This window comes from Gobius niger (genome assembly GCF_951799975.1).
Source record: "Gobius niger genome assembly, chromosome: 5".
NCBI lineage: Eukaryota > Metazoa > Chordata > Actinopteri > Gobiiformes > Gobiidae > Gobius > Gobius niger.
Window position 1 is genome coordinate 6560446 of NC_136856.1, and position 24006 is coordinate 6584451.

The 24006-nt window shown below is 39.6% G+C and overlaps 1 protein-coding gene across 1 annotated transcript; it reads left to right on the forward strand.

Moving 5' to 3' along the window:
• Window positions 1–1100: 1100 nt before the first annotated feature.
• LOC306962879 (uncharacterized protein) lies at window positions 1101–22520 on the forward strand. The gene is made up of 7 exons (XM_079556247.1): window positions 1101–1496; window positions 5645–5905; window positions 7975–8148; window positions 13231–13409; window positions 16594–16837; window positions 20097–20250; window positions 22308–22520. The coding sequence occupies exons 1-7, from the start codon at window positions 1275–1277 to the stop codon at window positions 22481–22483; spliced, it is 1410 nt and encodes a 469-aa protein (XP_079412373.1). The 5' UTR covers window positions 1101–1274; the 3' UTR covers window positions 22484–22520.
• Window positions 22521–24006: the final 1486 nt, after the last annotated feature.

Consider the following 24006-nt stretch of genomic DNA (forward strand, 5'->3'; position numbering starts at 1 on the left):
AAATGAGACGTAACGACTTCACTGGAGGAAACTCCGTGTTCATAACGTGGATGTTTATGTCTTGAGGCTAACACGGCTAACACAGCTAACGCGGCTAACACAAAATAGAAAATAAAACTAGCGCAAAGTTTGGAACGAGCCTGTGCAAAAAAGAATCGTCCTGTTAGTTTAAATAATATTTACTTGTTTACATGTTATATTATCATTTTCAACACTAGCCTTTAGCTCTAAGATAAAGCTCCGCCCCTTACGAGCGCTCGCGTTTCCTTTGGGGCAGATTCACAGAGAACATGATGTTTGTAACACGTTGCTGTGACTCCATCAGTAACTCGTTGTCCTTAACCAGATCCTGAGCTTCTCTATATTTGTGTGGAACCTGCTAATTGTGAATGTAAACGATCAGCGACAGGAAGTCCAGCGTCTGTCTGACTGTCCAGGAAGACGTCACGTGGGGAAACTGTGAATATAGCCTATTACTCTGGTAAAATAGCACACACATGCGACAATAAAATATTATAATATACGCTAAAATAAAGTATGTATGATTTATTTACATGATCAGGCAACCCCCCAAATTTGTCCCGACCCCCAGATTGAGAACCACTGGGTTAGAGTTGTTAGTTTAAGATTAGGGTTAGGTTAAAATTAGGGTTAGTTTAAGATTAGGGTTAGGTTAAAATTAGGGTTAGTTTAAGATTAGGGTTAGGTTAAACAAACAAACAAACAAACAAACAAACAAACAAACAAACAAACAAACAAACAAAAATAACAAGCAATTTGTATGCTGTTCCAATCAACAGAAGCATCCAATTACACTTTCCAAATTTCTTCATGAGAATTTTGTTTTGTTTTCATGAAAACATAAACTCGCCTCCTCACTCCCCACGTGCGTGAAGTAGATCAACATCACTCAACATCAATCTTCCTAAAAGCTGATTATCCACCAGAGGGCGCACTATCACGGCTCCGGGTCTGCAGCTTTCCCCTACTCACTCCAGGTGGCGCCAACTCTCCCTCTCAGCGTCCCTTGTAATGCGTCCCTCCCGCCGCTAGAGTGCGCCGTCTCCCCCCACCGTACCTCCTTCACAAAACCTCCAGTGTTTACCCAGCTTCCACTTCCGCTTTGTCACATTTTCCTACTTTCTCTCAAGTTTTTCTGCGTTCATTCACAAACCCCGCACTTATTCCTCTATATTTCCGCACGCTCTTCCCGCTCGAGTCGCTCACGCGCAGTTTTAATCCGCTTTCCTCCCGACAGCGATGCTCCGTGTGTGATGGAGACCGAGGGCGGCGCGTCCACGGCGGCTGCGGGAGACTGGGACCCAGCCTCGGGAGGGCGAGGGGGAGAGGAAGCCGAGGAGAAACGGCGGGATGAGGGGGCGGCTTCAGCGGCCGTCTGTGCCCCTGTGGTCGGGGCTGAGGTGGTGTGTTCCGGGGAAGGGTCCCAGGGAGGCGCGGTGAAGCGGAGAGGGAAGAAGAGGCCGAACTTCAAACAGGTTAGTTCAGAGCCGTGGGAAGGTGTTTTAGTGAGGGGGCGCTGAGGGACAAAACGTACCCCCAAAATACTTTTTCTGTGCATGAATCCTATTTATTAACCTCTTAACTCCCGCCTGAACCGAGAGCATTTTCTCCAGTTCAGCTTTACCCAAATCCTGTAGGCCAGTGTAACACCTCATTTGAAAGACCTGCAAAACTAAACTGATCTTTTTCCTCAGGTCAGATTTTTTCACTTTTTTTGTTGGACAGCCGTCTCATTTTTGTCAAATTCTTGTCACTTTTTCGTCCATTTTTTCTAATTTTTTCCTCAATTTTTCGTCAATTTTTTCTCACTTTTTTGTCAATTTTTGTCTTTTTTTTTCTCATTGTTTCTCAATTTTTTGTCAAATTTTTGTCATTTTTTGTAATTTTTTTGTCACTTTTTCGTCAAATTTTTCTCACTTTTTTGTCACTTTTTCTGCAATTTTTTGTCCATTTTTGTCATTTTTTTCTCATTTTTTTGTTGAATTCTTATCACTTTTTCGACCATTTTTTCCTCAATTTTTCATCAAATTTTTGTCATTTTTTCACATTTTCATCCTTGTTTTTGTCTCAGTTTTGTTGCTATTTTCACACCTTTTTTCCAGAAGCTTTTGGATTGGGGTAAAGCTGGAGAAAATGTGCTCGGTTCAGGTGGGAGTTAAGGGGTTAATATTGCCTGCAGTTCACAAACTATCCACCAGGGGGTGCTGCAGCGCCCTCAGCACCCTGGGTTCCCACGGCCTTGTGTTTAAAACCTCTTCACCTGAACCTGAACTGAACACTTTTTCCTCTAGTTTGGCTTTACCCAAATCTAAAAGCTTCTTGAATAAAAGCTTCAAAATAGCAACAAAAAACGAGAAGAAGATGAGGATGTAAACGCAACAAAAGTGCATCAAAAAATGACAACAAAAGAGGCACAAAAAAGAGTAAAGAAAAGTAACAAACACTCAACAAAAAGGGGCAAAATTGTGATGAAAACGCTATAATAAATAAAAGCAATAAAAGACCAACGAGTAAAAATGAAATGAAAAAGAACGTGGAATAAAGTAAGGACAAAAACGCAAGGAAAAAAGATCAGTTTAGATCAGTTTTGTAGGTCTTAGCTTTCAAATGAGGCACCGGCCTAGAGGCTGTATGCTCCAGTCAAGATTATGCACTCGCTTAACCCCTTAACTCTCACCTGAACCGAGCACATTTTCTGCAGTTTGGCTTTACCCCAATCCAAAAGCTTCTGGACAAAAAGCTGTGAAAAAAGCAACAAAAGTGAGACGAAAAAATTGATGAAAAAATGACAAAAATGACAAAAAAAAATGTCACAAGGAATTGACAAAAAATTGACAAAATGTGACAAAAAAATACAAAAATGTGATAAAAATTTGACAAACAAATGACAAAAAAATAACAAAAATGTGACAAAGAAAATGACAAAAAAGTTACAAAAATGAGTTGAACACCCAACAAAAAAATGATGGAAAAAAAATCTGATAACATGAGGAAAAAGATCCTCTCGGTTCAGGGAGTTAAGAGGTTAAAATGGATGACAAAATGTGACAAAAAAATACAAAAATGTGATAAAAATTTGACAAAAATGTGACAAAAAGAAAAAAGAAGAAAAAAGGTGTGAAAATAGCAACAGAACTGAGATGAAAACAATGATGGAAATGTGACAAAAAAGTGACGAAAACATTGACGAAAAAATGACTAAAAAAAAGACAAAAATTTGATAAAAATTTGACCAAAAAATGGAAAAATATGTGACAAAATGTAACAAAAAAATGACAAAAATGTGACAAAAAATGACCAAAAATGACCAAAAAAAGACAAAAACATTGACAAAAATGTGATAAAAAATTTGACAAAAAAATGACAAAAAATGACATAAATGTGACCAAAAAAATGATAAAAATGTGATACAAATTTTACCAAAAAAATGACAAAAAAGTTACAAAAATGAGTTGAACACCCAACAAAAAAATGATGGAAAAAAAATGTGATGACGTGAGGAAAAAGATCCTCTCGGTTCAGGCGGGAGTTAAGAGGTTGAAATGGATGGTAAGAGGTTAAACCCCCTCCAAACCCCCACCTTTACCCAAATCTTAAAGCTTCTACCAGCCTATAGACCCTTTTAATTGTTTGTAAACATTCGGGGCTTAGCTGGAGGCAGGAAGCTAGATTCCTATCTTATTTCCATTGTAGCTGTTGTCATAGTAACGATAAACAAATGCCTAGCTGTTGTTGGGCAGTTTGACTTTACCCAAATCTAAAAGCTGCTTGAAAAAAAGCGTCAAAATAGCGACAAAAACATGATAAAAAAAAGCGATGGAGAAGCATAAAAAATATGAGAATAGAGCAGTTTTGTTGGTCTTAGCTTTCAAATGAGGCGTTTCCCTGACCTATGGGCTGTATACGCTCCAGTCGAGAAGCTTTTAGATTTGGGTAGAGCCAAACTGGAGAGGAGACTCAAAAGTAGGAGGAGCTGTAGTTGTCCAGAGTTTTAACACAAGCACATTTTCTCCTTTTCGGCTTTACCAAAATCCATACGGTCCAATTTAACACCTCATTTGAAAGCTAAGACCTTTTAAACTTATCTAAAGGGATCTTTATCCTCACGCTGTTGTCACTTTTTTGACATTTTTTTCACATTTAGTTGGGTTTTCATCACATTTTTGTCACATTTTCTTCACTTTTTGTCATGTTTGTGTTGCTCTATCCAGGTTGAAATGCCCATAGACTGAATAAATAAATGGACAAAAATTTGGCAAAAAAATTATGTAAAAGTGGCAAAAATGTCACACAAAATTGACAAAAAAGGAGAACAAAAATTGACAAAAAATGGACAAAAATTTGACGACAAAAAGTGACAAAAGTTTACTATTTGACATAAAATGTACAAAAAAGTTACAAAAATGAGTTGGAAACCCCCAAAAAAATGCTGGGAAAAAAATCTGAAAACAATGACGAAGATGTGACAAAAAAGTGAGAAAACTGACAAAATATTTTTGTTAAAAAACGGACAAAAATATGACGAAAATTTGACAAAAAATTCACAAAAAATTCACAAAAAAACGACAAATGTGACAAAAAGTGACAAAAAGTTTTTACTATTTGACAAAAAATTTACAAAAAAGTGACAAAAATGATGGAAAAAAAAAATCTGAAAACAATGATGAAGATGTAACAAAAAAGTGAGAAAGCTTAGACGAAAAACTGACAAAAAAAATGGTCAAAAAATTGATAAGAAAATGATGAAAAGATGATAAAAAAGTGGCAAAAATGTGATAAAAATTTACAAAAATTTGACGACAAAAAGTGACCAAAAGTTTACTATTTGACAAAAAATGAACAAAAAAGTTACAAAAATGAGTTGGAAAACCCCCCAAAAAATGATGGGAAAAAAATCTGAAAACAATGATGAAGATGTGACAAAAAAGTGAGAAAACTGACCAAAAAAAAAGGTTAAAAAATGGACAAAAATTGGACAAAAAATGTACAAAAAATTGACAGCAAAAGGACAAATGTGACAAAATGTGACCAAAAGTTTACTATTTGACAAAAAATTAACAAAAAAGTTACAAAAATGAGTTGAAACCCCCCAAAAATGATGGGGAAAAAAATCTGAAAACAATGATGAAGATGTGACAAAAAAGTGAGAAAACTTAGACGAAAAACTGACAAAAAAAATTGTCAAAAAATGACCAAAAAAATGACCAAAAAATGACAAAAAATTGACAAAAAAAATGATGAAAAGATATTGAAAAAGTGGCAAAAATGTGATAAAAAATTTACAAAAAATTGACCACAAAAAGTGACAAAAACTTTACTATTTGACAAAAAAGTTACAAAAATGAGTTGAAAACCCCCCAAAAAATGATGGGAAAAAAATCTGATGACGTGAGGAAAAAGATCCATTCAGATGAGTTTTGTAGATCTGAGCTTTCAAATGAGGCGTTGCACTGGCCTACAGGATTTGGGTAAAGCTGAACTGGAGAAAATGCTCTCGGTTCAGGCGGGAGTTAAGAGGTTAATGTTCATATCTTCACTCTTCAGTCACTCTGGAACATTTTACCTGCTCTTTTTGTCCTGTTTTCGTCACATTCTTCATCTCTTATCCAACCTTTTCCCCCAGACTTCTTCCGTGTCCCGCCCGGAGGATCAGCACTGCGCCGGGTGTCGGGAGCAGTTCGAGCGTCAGGGGCGGAGCTTTAACCGGCGAGCCCTGTTCACCTTCACCAACCTGGAGACGGCGCGCTGGGCCTTCCCTCGCGCCCCCGACCTGCAGGACCAGAGCTTCCTGTGCGAGACCTGCGCCCAGCTCATACGCAGCAAGTGCAAAAAGCGGCAGTGCGGCAAGAGGACTCTGTGGATCAGGCCCATCGACGAAACACAGGTGCCCCCCAGCTTCCTTTTAACACAAGATGAGGCTTTATTGATGCTCTTTTGTTCTGCTTTTGCCACTTTTGGAGTTCTTTACCATGGGTTGGGTTTTTGTTTCACTCGTCTATGTCTTGAATGATGATGATAATTTGATGAGAAATTGCCAAAAAAATGGACAAAAAAAAATGTGACAAAAAATGTGACGAAAAAATGAAAAAAAATTGACCAAAAAAATTACAAAAAAGATACAAAAAATGTGATGAAAAATTGACAGAAAAATGACAAAAACATGACAAAAAATTGACAAAATGTAACAAAAAAATGTGACAAAAAAATGAAAAAAATTTGATTAAAAATTGACCAAAAAAAAAAGAAAAAAAAAAAAGTGACAAAAAATGAAAAAAAAAATGAAAAAAACGTGACAAAAATGATGATGGAAAAAAAATGTGATGACGTGAGGAAAAAGATCCTCTCGATTCAGGTAGGAGTTAAGAGGTTAAAGGGGCTAGATTCAAGTTGGCCATTTTATACTCACTACTGCCACCTCAGGTCATACGTGTAACAGCACCTTCTATATTAACCCCTTAACTCCCACCTGAACCGAGCACATTTTCTCCAGTTTGGCTTTACCCCAATCCAAAAGCTTCTGGAGAAAAGGTGTGAAAATAGCGACAGAACTGAGACGAAAACAATGATGGAAATGTGACAAAAAAGTGAGAAAACATTGACGAAAATGTGATAAGAAATTGACGAAAAAATGAAAATGTGACAAAAAATGACAAAAATGTAACAAAAAAAATGACAAAAAATTGTCGAAAAAATGAAAATAATGTGACCAAAAAATTACCAAAAATGTGACAAAATATGTCCAAAATGTAACAAAAAATGACCAAAAATGACCAAAAAAAAGACAAAAACATTGACAAAAATGTGATAAAAAATTTACGAAAAAATGAAAAAAATGTGACAAAAAATTACAATAATTTGATGAAAAATTGACAAAAAAATAAAAAATAAAAAATTACAAAAAATGACCAAAATGTAACAAAAAATGAAAAAAAATTGATACAAAAAATTGACGAAAAAATGAAAAAAATATGACCATAAAATTACCAAAAATGTGACAAAAAAATTACAAAAATGTGACAAAAAATGTTCAAAATGTAACAAAAAATTACAAAAAAATGACAAAAAAAAGACAAAAACATAGACAAAAATGTGATAAAAATGTGATAAAAAATTGATGAAAAAAATGTGACAAAAAATTACAATAATTTGATGAAAATTTGACAAAAAAATGGAAAAAAAAATTTGACAAAAAATGGAAAAAAATGTGACCAAAATGTAACAAAAAATGTGACAAAAAAATTATAAAAATGTGACAAAAAATGACAAAAAAAAAGACAAAAACATTGACAAAAATTTGATAAAAATTTGATAAAAAATTGACGAAAAAATTAAAAAAAATGTGACAAAAAACGACGAAAAAATGACAAAAAAAGTTACAAAAATGAGTTGAATACCCAACAAAAAAAATGATGTAAAAAAAATCTGATGACGTGAGGAAAAAGATCCTCTCGGTTCAGGCGGGAGTTAAGAGGTTAAAGGGGCTAGATGCAAGTTGGCCATTTTATACTCCCTACTGCCACGTCAGGTCATACGTGTAACTGCAGCTTCTATATTAAAGGGATATTTCAGGATTTTTGACATAGGGCCTCATTTCCTCGTTATCCAGAGTGTTGTTGATTTCTAGAGATATTTTTTTTTAATTCATGCAGTTCTTATATTTGAAGAGTTTCCTGGCGCTTCGTGGCATGATAAACGTCTTATGTTTTATTTAGATGAATTATCATAATGCATGTTTTTTGCTCCAACGCCCCAGGTCAGTTTATCCCATTTTCTCATCTTTGAAAACACCAAGATAGCTGTGTTTTATTTCAAATCTGCCTCGTCTGTTGATCTGCTTTTATATTGTCTCTCTAAATTGTTCCCATTTTCCATGAGGAGGTCACAGGTTCAAATCCAAAGTCTATTTTGTCGAACGTATTTTGAAGCAATTTCACGTTGTCTCCTCCCGAATAGAAAGAAATGCCCTTCGCGCATTTCCGGCCCGTGCAGAGGCGGATGGGGAAGAAGTCGCGGGCCGCCATGTTGGTGAGCAAGTCGTGTTACAAAGCAGCCTTCAAAGTCCTGTGGTCCGCCAAAGGAGCGCGCAAACCCATGATGGACTTCCTCAGCAGACAGCTCAAAATAGAGGTGAGGCCTGTCACATGTTTTCAGTCCAGAGAAGAGGAGTGAAACACAACAGTGGAAGAATTAGGGTAAATTTGGGGGAAAATTTGTGTGTTTGTTTTGTTTCATTCGTGTATGTCTTGAATGACCTTGAATAGTTTTTCTACTTCTTAAAGGGGCTAGATGCAAGTTGGCCATTTTATACTCACTACTGCCACCTCAGGTCATACGTGTAACAGCACCTTCTATATTAACCCCTTAACTCCCACCTGAACCGAGCACATTTTCTCCAGTTTGGCTTTACCCCAGTCCAAAAGCTTCTGGAAAAAAGGTGAACAAAACTGAGACAAAAACAATGATGGAAATGTGACGAAAAAGTGAGTACACATTGACAAAAATGTGATAAAAAATGACAAAAATGTGACAAAAAATGACAAAAATGTGACAAAATGTAACAAAAAAAAAAGATAAAAAAAATGGACAAAAAAATGAAAAGAATGTGACAAAAAATGACAAAAAAAAGGACAAAAATTTGATAAAAAATGGACAAAAAATGGACAAAAAATTGACAAAAAAATGAAGAAAAAATGTGACAAAAAAACGACAAGTACGGGCATTATTATTAGTTTGAGCGTTTGACGGATAGATGAGTCTGCACTGTCTAGGGCAGCCATTCCCAGGACACCGCGGCCCCCTCGTCAATCCAACAATCTCTCGGGGCCTCTCCAAATCATAAAACTGCACTCCATTCAAAGAAATGTCTTATTTTTTATAGCTGAAATTACATTACAAAGCAACATCTAGCTATGACTGTAGGCTAAATACTGCTTTAAACTGATACATTTGTCCAGATACATTTATTTTTCCTTTCAAAATATTTCATTTTTTCAATGTAGGCTACTTGTTTTGTAGACAAGCTTTGGGGGCCCCCTTGCAATGCATCTGAGGCCCCGCTTTCCAATTTTTTCTTATTTTTTCCCCACTATTTTAACACATTTTTCAAGTTTTTATCCCTTTTTTCCCCTAAAATGCACCCAAATGTTCCCCCATTTTTTAAAGTCTTTCTTCCCCCCAAATTTTCACATTCCCCACCTTTTTTCTCAATTTATTTTCTAAATTTGTCCCCAATTTTTCTCCAAATGTATTATTATTATTTCTTTTTACTTTTTGTTTATTGACAAGTCAGAACAACAAGCCACAACAAAGGTCTCCCCCACCCCCCGAAAAAAAAGGGAAAAAAAGACAAATTAAAAGACATGAAAATAAATAAATAAATAGTAATAATAAAAAACAAAACAAAAAGAAATGCGGTCCTATATACAACATCATGAGAATCCATCTCAATTACAACGTTTTGAAGGCTTTTGTATAGTTAATCACGGCGCCCCCTGTGGTCGGCCTCTTAAATCATATTTAATCTTTTCCAGGTCGAGAAAGAGCAAGAGGTCCCTGTCCCAATGCGAGGCTTTAGGGGTGTTCGTTGATTTCCACTCTAATAGTATTCGCCTTCTAGCTTTTAAAGTAGAGAAGGCGATAATATTCCTTTCATGGTTTGAGTTTGACTTCCAATTAAGATTGAAGAAGGTTCCAAAAATGGCTACATCTTCTGATGGTGTCAAGGTGACTTCTACAGTTCTCACCAGGTGATTAAAAATAATAACCCAGTGTTTTTTTAAGTGGGGACGTGACCAAAACATGTGTGTCATATTGGCATCTGTTACATTCGTCTTTGACATTAGAATACATCTTTGATAGTCTTGAGTTTGTAAAATAAATACGGTGAACAGTCTTAAAGGGAAACTAAATGTAGAGACGTCAATTTGAAGCTTTTGCTGAACATCACAGATATAAATATGAGACAAAAATGTATTGCACTTTTTCTGTCATTTTATGTTTTCACATAAAAATAAGGCATTTTGAGCATTAAAATGGCCAAAATTGCCTATATTTTGGGCAACGAAATCAAAATAATGAATTGAGCCAGATTAAATGTTAAGGTTTTATTTTATTGACATATTAGTAACTAAGATTTTTTCAGAGGGGATTTTTGGATATTTTGTTTAGTTTTTCAATAAACTAATCATCAGTGAAAAAATCTGTACAAACTCAAATTCCGCCTGTTTTTTTGGTTTCAAAGCTGAATAAATCAGGCTAGGAATTAGATATTAAAAAATCCCTCTGAAAAAACCTTCTAAACCTTGTTGTGTCTCAGCCTGTAAAGTGTGGAGTCTGTGGGAGCTTCTATAAGGGCTCAGGCTCTGCCCGAGTGCGGCTTCTCTCATTCAGAGAAAACCAGCCCTGATGTTTTGTAGCGAGTGCTCATGCTCGGCCCGTTCTTCCACTTTTCCGCTCCAGCGTCTCGTAGGAGGAAAAACACCATATTTGGGTGAAAGCGTCATCACGGGGCCCCTTAGCACAAGGGCGTAACTTCCTGAAGGACTGGTGTGGACATGTCCCCACCAACTTTGGCTGGGCAGGGACAGTCCCCACCAATATTTTGAACCAATTTTCTACATTTGCGGACGCCATTCGAAAGTGCGCAAATGCTAGACAAGCCCGCTGCCCCAGCATTTCGGTTGCTTGATTGGATAGATGCAATCTGATTGGTTGTGGCTTTTGATGGCGTACGTAACTACGTGACATGAGGAGTTGCTATTTTCGAAAACATCGATCTTTTGTTAAAAATGCCACCGAAAAAAAACCCAAGACATCCGTGGCTCTTTCCTCCAACAACAACATGTAAGTCTCAGTTATGTCAGACTGACAACTTCAGCTCAATATGACAAAGCATGTATGTAGGCTCATTGTTTTTTTGACTTATTGCTACTAGGCAGTGGAGTAGTCTACGTGATACGCAGGTATGCGCCGTATAACCACTAGAAGGCCTGCAGAATTACCGTAGAACCACTACAAACTATTTCCTCCCCTGAAAACGAGAGATCACAGGCTCATCCGTCTCTCTCTCTTTTTCTCTGTCCCACCGACAGACCGACTGCTCCCTCTCAGCTGTGTTAGCTACATGAGCACAAAATAAAACCCGGCCTGAGAATAATGATAGAGGCTTATTAACCGTCCTCATCCCTTCATCCCCGCTCTGGGAGATCACAAAGCCGAAACACTTCTCTCCCCCCCCAGCAGCAGCGTGAGAGCGGTTTTGGGCAAAGGCAGTGACAGGTGCAGGCGGGAAACAATCTGTATTACAAAGCGCTGAAGTCCACGGGAAAGACCGCGTAGACTGTTCCAAGTGTGCGTTTTACTCTCAGACACTGAAGCTGACGCTTGACAGAGACTGAGAAGTGAATGTGCCCCGCCCACAGCGCTGACCGAGCCACGCCCACAGCGCTGACAGAGCCACGCCCACAGCGCTGACCGAGCCACGCCCACAGCGCTGACAGAGCCACGCCCACAGCGCTGACCGAGCCACGCCCACAGCGCTGACCGAGCCACGCCCACAGCGCTGACCGAGCCACGCCCACAGCGCTGACCGAGCCACGCCCACAGCGCTGACCGAGCCACGCCCACAGCGCTGACAGAGCCACGCCCACAGCGCTGACAGAGCCACGCCCACAGCGCTGACAGAGCCACGCCCACAGCGCTGACCGAGCCACGCCCACAGCGCTGACCGAGCCACGCGCGCTCCTGTTCATAAAAAAAATGTCCTAAAAGAGTCGTTCTCCAGAAGCAGCACGCATGGTTTTGTGTGTGTGGGAGTTTGCAGGTGCTGTGGTACGTGTACCACTGTTAGGATTTATAACTATTTATGATTTCATTTATGTTTTAGTAATACATTAAAGTCCAGTGTGTTTCTGGTTTAGTCATAGATATCATGATTTTTTTGTTTTCTTCTTTTTCTTGTCATATTTAGGTTTATGTCAGGTATATCTGGTTTAGCCCTTTTTTTCCCCTTTTTTTTATATTTATATCTTGGCCTGGTTCAAATATTTTGTGAAGTGGTTGGTCTGATATTTTAAAGCAGACGTACTTGGTGTTTGAGAACCACTACATTAAACCAGTGCAAATGTTTATTTACAGAGGATATTAATTTAACTTATGTGTCTCAAAGGAAACTCATTCATCAGCTGAGGGCAATGAGGATTCTGAGGATAAAGGCCAGGTGGAAGGGGGAGTCTGCAGTTGACTTTATTTGTAGCATAGAAAGAAGAAGAAAAAAAAAACATCGGGTGGTGATTGGGTTGACCACCTTTCCCCTCCTCGACGCCACAGCATGTCCCCATCAACTTTGAACATGAAGTTGCTCCCTTGCCTTAGCAGGACACGTGGATGTCAAATCTGTCAATATTTATGAATGAAAACCCGCGGGAAAGACGGACTTTCTACGCGGCGCAGCAGCTACTTCCGGGTCGCCCCCACCTCGCAGACAAAACATCATAAAATAAACATCATCATTTTTATATCTGACATGAAAACTAAGATGTAAAGGGAGGAAAATAGATCAAAATCTCCACTTCCACCACTGCGTGAAACATCAATACTTTCACCTGCCGTGTCTCGCGTGTCTTAAATTGTATTAAGTTAAGTTTGCAACAAGAAGTGCTGCCATTTATCTGCGAAAGCGCCCTCTTCCAATCAACCTCATTCAGTTGTTTTCCCAATTCCAATAGATCTTAGAAAGAGCGCCTTTTTGCCTAAAGGGCTTTTCAAACAGTTTATCTATAATGGTGCTGGGGGAGATAAAAGGAAAGGACACAGTATTTGATTTAACAAAGTTGCGAATTTGAAAGTATCTAAAAAGATGATTAGTACTTTTGAGATAGCTCATCAAAACTGGCAAAAACATTATTAATGTAAAAGTCATCTAATTTTTAATCTTCCCCTGTGTTTTCCCCAAATTTACAGCAATTCTTCCACTGTTGTTTTTCCCAATTTCCCCCTTTTTTCAACTTGTGTTTTTATGTTTTTATATTACATGTTTATGAACACAACAGCATAAAAACTTGGATATACAGATTTTATATTTCTTTTGAGTACCTGCTTTTTATTTTTTTGATTCCAGAAGTACCTAAACCTTTATTTTAATACCGGCCCAGCCCTGGTAGTGTCTCGTTAACGTCTCTCTGTGTGCCTGCTGTTCCCCCTAATCTCCAGATGAAGGCGCTGTCTCGTCAGGCCGGCAGCCCGTTCCATCAGAAGGTTGCGAGTTCGAAGCCGATGGCGATGTTTCCGTGGCGACGCTGTTTGAACTGGGCTCAGGAGAAGGCGCCGCTCGTCACTCACTGCGTCAGGGCCATGTTCCCGGACATGGGCGCCCTGGCCCGGAGCAGCCAGTGAGTTTGCCCCGACTCCCTGCAGAGCGAGGGTCTGTCCACTGCTTTAGGAGGACACTGTGAGCGAGGGTCTGTCCACTGCTTTAGGAGGACACTGTGAGCGAGGGTCTGTCCACTGCTTTAGGAGGACACTGTGAGCGAGGGTCTGTCCACTGCTTTAGGAGGACACTGTGAGGGAGGGTCTGTCCACTGCTTTAGGAGGACACTGTGAGGGAGGGTCTGTCCACTGCTTTAGGAGGACACTGAGCGAGGGTCTGTCCACTGCTTTAGGAGGACACTGTGAGCGAGGGTCTGTCCACTGCTTTAGGAGGACACTGTGAGCGAGGGTCTGTCCACTGCTTTAGGAGGACACTGTGAGCGAGGGTCTGTCCACTGCTTTAGGAGGACACTGTGAGGGAGGGTCTGTCCACTGCTTTAGGAGGACACTGTGAGGGAGGGTCTGTCCACTGCTTTAGGAGGACACTGAGGGAGGGTCTGTCCACTGCTTTAGGAGGACACTGTGAGCGAGGGTCTGTCCACTGCTTTAGGAGGACACTGTGAGGGAGGGTCTGTCCACTGCTTTAGGAGGACACTGTGAGCGAGGGTCTGTCCACTGCTTTAGGAGGACACTTTGAGGGAGGGTCTGTCCACTGCTTTAGGAGGACACTGCAGAGCGAGGGTCTGTCCACTGCACTAGGAGGACACTGTGAGGGAGGGTCTGTCCACTGCTTTAGGAGGACACTGTGAGGGAGGGTCTGTCCACTGCACTAGGAGGACACTGTGAGGGAGGGTCTGTCCACTGCTTTAGGAGGACACTGTGAGGGAGGGTCTGTCCACTGCTTTAGGAGGACACTGTGAGGGAGGGTCTGTCCACTGCTTTAGGAGGACACTGTGAGGGAGGGTCTGTCCACTGCTTTAGGAGGACACTGCAGAGCGAGGGTCTGTCCACTGCACTAGGAGGACACTGTGAGGAAGGGTCTGTCCACTGCTTTAGGAGGACACTGTGAGCGAGGGTCTGTCCACTGCACTAGGAGGACACTGTGAGGGAGGGTCTGTCCACTGCTTTAGGAGGACACTGTGAGGGAGGGTCTGTCCACTGCTTTAGGAGGACACTGTGAGGGAGGGTCTGTCCACTGCTTTAGGAGGACACTGTGAGGGAGGGTCTGTCCACTGCTTTAGGAGGACACTGCAGAGCAAGGGTCTGTCCACTGCACTAGGAGGACACTGTGAGGGAGGGTCTGTCCACTGCTTTAGGAGGACACTGTGAGCGAGGGTCTGTCCACTGCACTAGGAGGACACTGTACCTACATGTAAAACCAGCAGGAATCTTCAAGTACTACGTTTGTATTACATGTGCTTAAAGAGGGGGTAATGTGCTTTTTTCAATCACATAGCACCAGTCTATATCACACTACAATGATGACAAACCTTCTGTTGGTCTGTAAATGCAGTAAATTAGAATAAGTGCCTTGTATAAAATGTCTCTCTCAAAATGGCTGCAGTGAATGTCTTGAAATAGGCCTCTGTCTCTTTAAGAACCTCTGAGCCTTTAGACACGCCCCCTCCACACGCTGTGGCATCAGTGGGGAGGGGGTTCTGCTGAGGAGCAGTGGTTGGTTACTCGGCTGGTGACGAAAGCTCGGAGGCGTCTCCAGGAGGTGGGGGCGTTCCTAGGAGGACTCAGGCAAACCTATCCCTAAAATGGCCGCCATCAGAGTTTTTACAGATTACTCAAAAATACGTGAATGTGCCAAGGCAACACTTCAGGCATGTTTTTAATGAGGGAGTGACAGAATAACATGATGGAAAGCTTGAAAAAGTCCATTTTGCATAATACCCCCCCTTTAAGTGGTGATAGCTCTACTTCCGGGTTCGCAGATGTGCGAGAAACTACACAAAACTCTTTAATACCACAATTAATATTTCTGAAACTCCACAGAGAGTTACTGAACATACTTATTTATCAGATTCATGAGCCAAAAATGCCGAACCTACTGCTATAAAAGTAATATTTACCAAAATGGCTAGATCCGGGTTAGCGGAGATAAATGCTAACGGCGCAGCAGCTACGCTAACCTCGGAAGTAGTCTTTAAAGTAGACTTTAAAGGGGCTGGAAGCAAGTTCGCCATTTTATACTCACTACTGCCACCTCAGGCCATATGTGTAACTGCACCTTCTATATTAAGCTCGTGCATGACGGCAATTCGGGCCGAAGTGACACATTTTTGAGTGACCGTACAGGATTTTAGAGGCAGTTGTGGTGAACAGGTCTGGGCTCATTCTACACATTAGGACATTGTTGGAACATGTAGGGGGAGGAAAATACTTAATTTTAACATTTTTAAACTCCTTATAGTCCCTTTAAAGCAGTACTAAGTAACTCTTCCCCCTAGAGGCCATAAGCGCAACTGCAGGTGTCGTAGCAAGTTACGATTTTTTAACTTATTAATCGTCTTGGAAAGTAAATACTACGCTGACAGGAAAGACGAAGGGACAGAGGGTTACTGTGCATCCAATTATACAATGAAAATATTTTTTTTCACTCAAACTTGGCTGTAAATACTGTTTAAAGTGACGTTAGCCCGCAGTTAGCTTTGCCCGTTAGCCTGTTAGCTTCTTCTTCGTGATTCCATTAGTGTGTATTGCTTGCTCCGCACCGGTGGCAGGAAAGTTGCAAACATGGTTTTCTGGCCAGAGACACCAGGGGGCGATGAAAGACCCTCCAATCATCCCATAAACACTTGTATTATCCCCACAGGGACTACGGGGAGGATTTATTAAGGTAAACAAGTTACTTAGTACTGCTTTAATAAATATTACTTTTTTAGCAGTAGGTCCTGCATTTTTGGCTACTGGGCCTGATAAATAAGTAGGTTCAGTAACTCTGTTGAGTTTAAGAAATATTGATGGTTGTTTTTAATGTTTTTTTCTCACATATTTGCCGGTCTGCTGGGACCCGGAAGCGGAAGTCGTGACGTCACACTTAACAAACGTATTGTTCTTCACTTATATAGTTTATATCGGTCTAGCTTATGCAGACACTAAAACTTGCCATGTGCTTAAACACAAGAGACAGAAGAGAATGTGCAGTATTACTCAAACATGGATGAAACAGAACTCTTGTTAAGTTTATGAAGGGAAAAGTTATCTTAGAAATAAAGCTCTATTATCCCCCTCACTAATGTCTCCTCCTGTTCTTCTCAGCGTTTTGTCCCAGGACCAGGCTGCTGCCCTTCTGGACCGCCGCATCGTCACGGCCCTGTCCGTCCCGCTCTTCACCCGAAACGTTTACAAGAACAACTTCCTGCAGGCGTCTCTGGGGGCCGAGCTGAGGCTCCAGGGAGTGTCCGGCACAGGCCTGGACTCGCTCAACTCCCTGGGCCTCTGTCAGAACAAGGACACTGTGAGACAGCTGCTGCTCCGGCTGATGCAGGGCAGGCGCGGGAAGGTGAGCGGGTTCACGGCCAGGGCTGGGTACCGTTAAACGATATCAGTCACTTTTTTTTCTCATTTTCTCAATTATTCCCCCTAATTTTTGCTCATTTTTTATTTCTATTATTTTCCCTTTTTCCCTTAATTTTTCCCCAATTTACTCTCGTTTTCCCAGTTTTTCCCTAATTTTTGCTACATTTTTATAACTAATATTTCCCCTATTTCTCCCCCATTTTTCCCCGAAATTGTTCCCTATTTTTCACACATTTCTGGACAATGGAGAAGAACTCGATATTGTATATATTGTATATTGTGTAGTAGGACTGCACGATTATTTTGTAATTGATTAATCTATTGGTTATTTTAACGATTAATCGATTGATCGCTTGGCTGTGAATGGTAAAATTGTGTATCTTAAATTATTCTTATTTATTTTTTTAGCACATATAGCTAAAGTGCCGCCGCCAACAAACTTTCACTTAACCTCTTCACTCGCGCCTGAACCGAGAGGACCTTTTTCCATCATTTTCAACTCATTTTTGTAACTTTTTTGTCATTTTTTTTGTCATTTTTTGTCATTTTTTCGTCAATTTTTTATCACATTTTTGTCCTTTTTTCGTCAATTTGTCACTTTTTTTTTGTCATTTTTTCGTCATTTTTTAATAAAATTTGTGTCATTTTTTGTCACATTTTTGTCACATTGTCATTTTTTTGTCTTTTTTTTGTCACTTTTTTGTCACTTTTTTGTCACTTTTTTGTCACTTTTTTGTCACTTTTTCACATTTTTTGTCAAATTTTTTGTCAAATTTTTGTCCTTTTTCCGTTTTTCCCTCATTTTTGCTACATTTTTATAACTAATATTTCCCCTATTTCTCCCCCATTTTCCCCCGAAATTGTTCCCTATTTTTCACACATTTCTGGACAATGGAGAAGAACTCGATATTGTATATATTGTATATTGTGTAGTAGGACTGCAACTAACGATTATTTTGTAATTGATTAATCTATTGGTTATTTTAACGATTAACGATTAATCGATTAATCGCTTGGCTGTGAATGGTAAAATTGTGTATCTTAAATTATTATTATTTTTTAATCACATATGGCTAAAGTGGCGCCGCCAACAAACTTTCACTTAACCTCTTAACTCGCGCCTGAACCGAGAGGACCTTTTTCCATCATTTTCAACTCATTTTTGTAACTTTTTTGTCATTTTTTTTTGTCATTTTTTGTCATTTTTTCGTCAATTTTTTATCACATTTTTGTCATTTTTTGTCATTTTTGGGTCCATTTTTGATCAAATTTTTGTCATTTTTTTTGTCAATTTGTCACTTTTTTTTGTCATTTTTTCGTCATTTTTTAATCAAATTTTTGTCATTTTTTGTCATTTTTTGTCATTTTTTTTTTCACTTTTTTGTCACTTTTTTGTCACTTTTTTATCACTTTTTTGTCACTTTTTTGTCACATTTTCACATTTTTTGTCAATTTTTTTGTCAAATTTTTGTCCTTTTTCCGTCAATTTGTCACTTTTTTTTGTCAATTTTTTTGTCAATTTTTTTGCCAATTTTTGTCATTTTTTGTCATTTTTTTGGTCATTTTTTTGTCACATTTTTGTCACTTTTTTGTCACTTTTTTGGTCATTTTTTGTCACATTTTTGTCATTTTTTGTCACATTTTTGTCATTTTTTCGTCAATTTTCTGTCATTTTCTTGTGACATTTTTGTTACATTTTTGCCACTTTTTCATCAATTTTTTGTCACTTTTTTGTCACATTTCCATCATTGTTTTCGTCTCAGTTTTGTTGCTATTTTCACAGCTTTTTTCCAGAAGCTTTCGGACTGGGGTAAAGCCAAACTGGAGAAAATGTGCTCGGTTCAGGTGGGAGTTGGGGCTAGATTCAAGTTGGCCACTTTATACTCACTACTGCCACCTCAGGCCTTATGTCAGGGGTCGGCACGTTTGCTCGGTCGGGGCCCGATTTTCTTCATTGCAAAAAGATCAAGGGCCGAACCTGACAATTTTAGCCAAAAATAAAGCTCACAAATGCTAGTGCTGTGCATAATATTTAACCTCATTTTTAAGTAATTGACAGTATTTCTCATATTTTTTACAGTACTCAACCCCTTAAGCGAACACATTTTCTCCAGTTCGACCTTTTCCAAATCTTAAAAGCTTCTTGGAAAAAAAACGCATCAAAAGATCGACAAAAACTAGCAACAAAATGCAACAAACACACATTAAAAAAAAGTGACAAACGCAACAAAAAAGTGAAGACAACGCATTTTTAAACCCGCTATAGTCCCTTTAAAGTGAATTGAGTTTGTTGGAGGCTCTTAGCGCTAATTCTGCTTCTGATTGGATGAGACACAGATGTGCAATGTACAAAACACTGCAGACCTTAACTTTAAAAACAAAGTAGGTTTGTGTGAAGCACTTTGAATTGCCTTGTGTATGAATTGGGCTCTACAAATAAACTTGACTTGCCTTAATCTTCTGTTTAGTTTTCTGGTTCTAGACAACAAATATTTTAGTGTAGGTAGCGGAAAAAGGCATCGTTCACGAAAACCAAGTATCGTTTAAGTACTGGTATCAGAAAAAAATGAACGGTACCCAGCCCTATTCATGACCACCGGCTAGTGCAGTAACATACCGTAAATGCTCTAATACTGGCCTGTATTCCATTAGCAGGGGCCGGGTCTCTGACAGAGGCCGGGTCTCCGACAGAGGCCGGGTCTCCGACAGGGGCCGGGTCTCCGACAGGGGCCGGGTCTCCGACAGGGGCCGGGTCTCCGACAGGGGCCGGGTCTCCGACAGGGGCCGGGTCTCCGACAGGGGCCGGGTTCGCGGCTGGGGGAGGCAAATTAAAGCCGGTCTCTAAAACAGGCCGGGGCTTTTATTAGAAACTATAGCAGTAGAAATATTCCCCATGTTAGGAATTTGTCTCATACTGGTGTAAATGAAAACTCACGTGCAGGAAGTAACAAACTGAACCCGGGCCGATGGGGACGCTGTGGAGGAGCTGATCCGAGCGTAACTTTGACACAGTCAAACACAGTCATTTTCCTGGTCGTCCGTTTTGCTCAAATAGAAATAAAGGCCTGTCTCTAACTGTGGCCTGGTTCCAATAAAGGCCTGGTCCTGGATGCCCTTGAGTAAATATATTTATTAGAGCATTTACGGTATGAACTATCTCCAACAATAAGCACAACGACAAACAGCCATTATGATCGAAATGTAATTCAGTTCTGTGTGTTCTGTTTTGTGGTTTGTTGCAGTTATTGACAAACGGCCGGTTGGGTCAGAAGCTGAAACAGGAGCAGCTCAAAGCGGAAACGACGGCAGACGTAGAGGTGGTGGGTGAGGACGAAGAGGGGAGCGAGGAGCTGGAGACCGAGTCCGACCCCGAGCGAGCGGCGCCTGAAGTGGCAGGTAACGGACTTCTCAAGACAGACGAGAAGTGACGGCCCTGCTGTGGTTTGTTAGAGGAATCAAACACTAAACTTCATCAGAATCATCAGAATGAATAGTGTCTGCTTAACCTCTTAACTCCCGCCTGAACCGAGAGGATCTTTTTCCTCACGTCATCAGATTTTTTTTTTCCATGGGGGTTCAACTCATTTTTGTCATTTTTTTTTGTCATTTTTTGGTCCATTTTTTATCACATTTTTGTCAAATTTTGTCACATTTTGGTCATTTTTTTTGGGTCATTTTTTCACAATTTTGTCATTTTTTCGTCATTTTTTTAATCAAATTTTGTCACATTTTTGTTATTTTTTTAATACATTTTTTGTCATTTTATGTCAATTTTTTATCAAATTTTTGTCGCATTTTTGTTGTTTTTTTGTCACATTTTTGTCATTTTTACCCTATCCCTCTCTCCCTTTGCTTTTCCTGTCAGCGTAGTCTTTACTCTCCAAGACAATAAGTTAAAAAAAACATAGCTTGCTACTACACCTGCAGTTGCGCTTATGGCCTCTAGGGGGAAGAGTTACTTAGTACTGCTTTAATGTTATCCCTGGACTAACAGTTTCAAAGCCTGTTTTTTTTTTTTTTTTTTTTGCTCGATACCTGCTTTAGATCAGTAGAACTTAAACTTTTTTTTTCCGATACCAGACTGGTGTTGTTTAACAGCATACCCGTCGCTATGGGCGACGGGTATGGCGCTCGTTCTACAGCCCCAGAGTCCGGTCGTTTTCCACGCTCAGAAACGTGTTTTCGTTGCATCGGCGCAGTATTCTGCACAGACGCAAGGCCCAGCTCATTCAGCTGCTTTTGAAAAGGACCTCACTCATAAGTTCAAGTCTGAGTTGAAGGATGTGTTGATGAGGAGGCTCAGCTCAGAGAAACGCCACCTGCAACTGTACTGACGTTTCCGCCACGAGGACTCATGTTGCAGCTGTCGTTGGTCTGGTCATATTTGCTGTTGATTATGTTTAATGTAATGATCAGTGTGCGCCAGGGCTACGCGAACACCATATGAAAAATATTTATTTAATAGTAAATGTGCCCCCCGTGGATTTCATATGCCCCTTAAGACTGACGTTTGGCGACGGGACTGTTTAACAGTATGGCCATAATCATGTACAGAGAAGGCTGGCGTTTGTAGAAAATGGTGCTTTACTTTGGGGTCCGGCCCTTGGTCTTTTTACAATGAAGAAAATCGACCTCCGCCAAGAAAACCTGCCTCCCCCTGATGTCGGCCAATGTTCCTATTTCTCAGGGTGTGACCCGGACGGGGGTCACGAACCCCTTTAACTGTTATAATGGGGGTCGCGGCTACAAAAGGTTGAGAACCACTGATCTAAATTAATGGAGGGGTTTGCATTTTGCTAGTTGAGACATTTTTCTTTCTTTTTTTACTAAGATTCAATTACACTAATGGCCTTCATCTTGATTTTTATTTATTTATTCAAATTTTTGTAATTTTTTTGTCAAATTTTTATCACATTTTTGTCATTTTTTGTGATTTTTTCGTCATTTTTTTTGTCATTTTTTTGTCCATTTTTTGTCATTTTTTTGTCACATTTTTGTCATTTTTTTGTCACATTTTTATCACATTTTTGTCACATTTTCGTCATTTTTTTGTCCTTTTTTTGTCATTTTTTTGTCAATTTTTTTCACATTTTTTGTCAATTTTTTATCAAATTTTTGTCATTTTTTTTGTCCAATTTTTATCACTTTTCTTGTCATTTTTTTGTCAAATTTTTATCACATTTTTGTCATTTTTTTCCAGAAGCTTTTGGATTGGGGTAAAGCCAAACTGGAGAAAATGTGCTCGGTTCAGGTGGGAGTTAAGGGGTTAATGTACAGAGAAGGCTGCCGTTTGTAGAAAATGGTGCTTTACTTTGGGGTCCGGCCCTTGGTCTTTTTACAATGAAGAAAACCTGCCTACCCCTGATGTCGGCTAATGTTCCTACTAAGATTCAATTACACTAACACTAACTGCCTTCATCCTGATGTTTTTTTTATTTTTGTTAAATCTGTAGTTGACATCGAAGACGACGCAGAGGTGGATGAAGAGCCAGTTGAAGAGCCGTCCAGCCAGAGGGGGAAAAGGAGTAAACGAAGGAACCCAAAAGAGGAGGAGGACGACGCGGAGGCTAAAAAAGGCCGAGTTGTTGTGGTGCGGCTCGGTTTGTTACACGAACAGTCAGACCCTTAACACCAGCACGACATCCCTGTAAATTACTGTGACATTTTCCTTTTCTGTTTGATCATTTGGGGAAATAACATGTTTTAAAAGAAAGATTCAGTTCATGGTGTACATTAACTTACTGATGCTTAAAGCCACACTGTGTAACATTTCACCCAATAAAAAATAATAAAATACAATCATTTCATTTCAGATATTTTTATTGAGGAATAATACGAAACTGCATTGACTGTGATCACCAGTCTATATCTCACTACAATGATGACAAACCTTCTGTTGTTCTGTAAATGCAGTCAATTAGAATAACTGCCTTGTATAAAATGTCTCTCTCAAAATGGCTGTAGAGAATGTCTTGAAATAGGCCTCTGTCTCTTTAAGAACCTCTGAGCCTTTAGACACGCCCCCTCCACACGCTGTCTGTGGCATCAGTGGGGAGGGGGTTCTGCTGAGGAGCAGTGGTTGGTTACTCGGCTGGTGACGAAAGCTCGGAGGCGTCTCCAGGAGGTGGGGGCGTTCCTAGGAGGACTCAGGCAAACCTATCCCTAAAATGGCCACCATCAGAGTTTTTACAGATTACTCAAAAATACGTGAATGTGCCAAGGCAACACTTCAGGCATGTTTTTAATGAGGGAATGTCAGAATAACATGATGGAAAGCTTGAAAAAGTCCATTTTGCATAAACACCCCCCCTTTAATACCCAAATAATGTCCTCACACTCTCTGAAACTAGCTCTCTTATTATAGGTGGATCCCACTCAGCCATCTATCCTTTTTCAGCTTCTCCTCAAAGTCTAAAGTAACTGTGCATCGGGACTAGAGGGAAAAACCTTAACTTTAACCCCTTAACTCCCACCTGAACCGAGCACATTTTCTCCAGTTTGGCTTTACCCCAATCCAAAAGCTTCTGGAAAAAAGGTGTGAAAATAGCAACAAAACTGAGATGAAAAAAAATATGGAAATGTGACAAAAAAATTGACGAAAAAATGACAAAAATGTGACAAAAAATAAAGAAAAAATTTACCCAAAAAATGTGACAAAAATTTGATTTAAAAAATAACAAAAAATGACAAAAAAATTATCGGAAAAAGGACAAAAATTGATAAAAAATGACAAAAATGCGACAAAATGGAATAAAAATTTGACAAAAAAATGTAAGAAAAATGTAAGAAAAATGTGACAAAAATTGATAAAAATTTGACAAAAAATGACAAAAAGTTACAAAAATGAGTTGAACACCCAACAAAAAAAAAAAAAAATCTGCCGTGAGGAAAAAGGTCCTCTGAGTTAAGAGGTTAAGGCATGAATCTGGACTCGGTGAAGCCTGATCTCCAGCTTTTTGAGTCTGACTTTAGGTTCACTTGATACGACCTCAGCAGCTCCGTCTCGTTCATGTTCAAGACAGTGCGCCTTCAGCTCAGAATGTTTCCTGAAACTGTCTTCACATCTGTCACAGCTGTACATCCTCTCTTCAGTGTGGGTTTTCCTGTGTCTCTTCAGGTTTCCTTTTTGAGTAAAGGCCTGTCCACACTCTT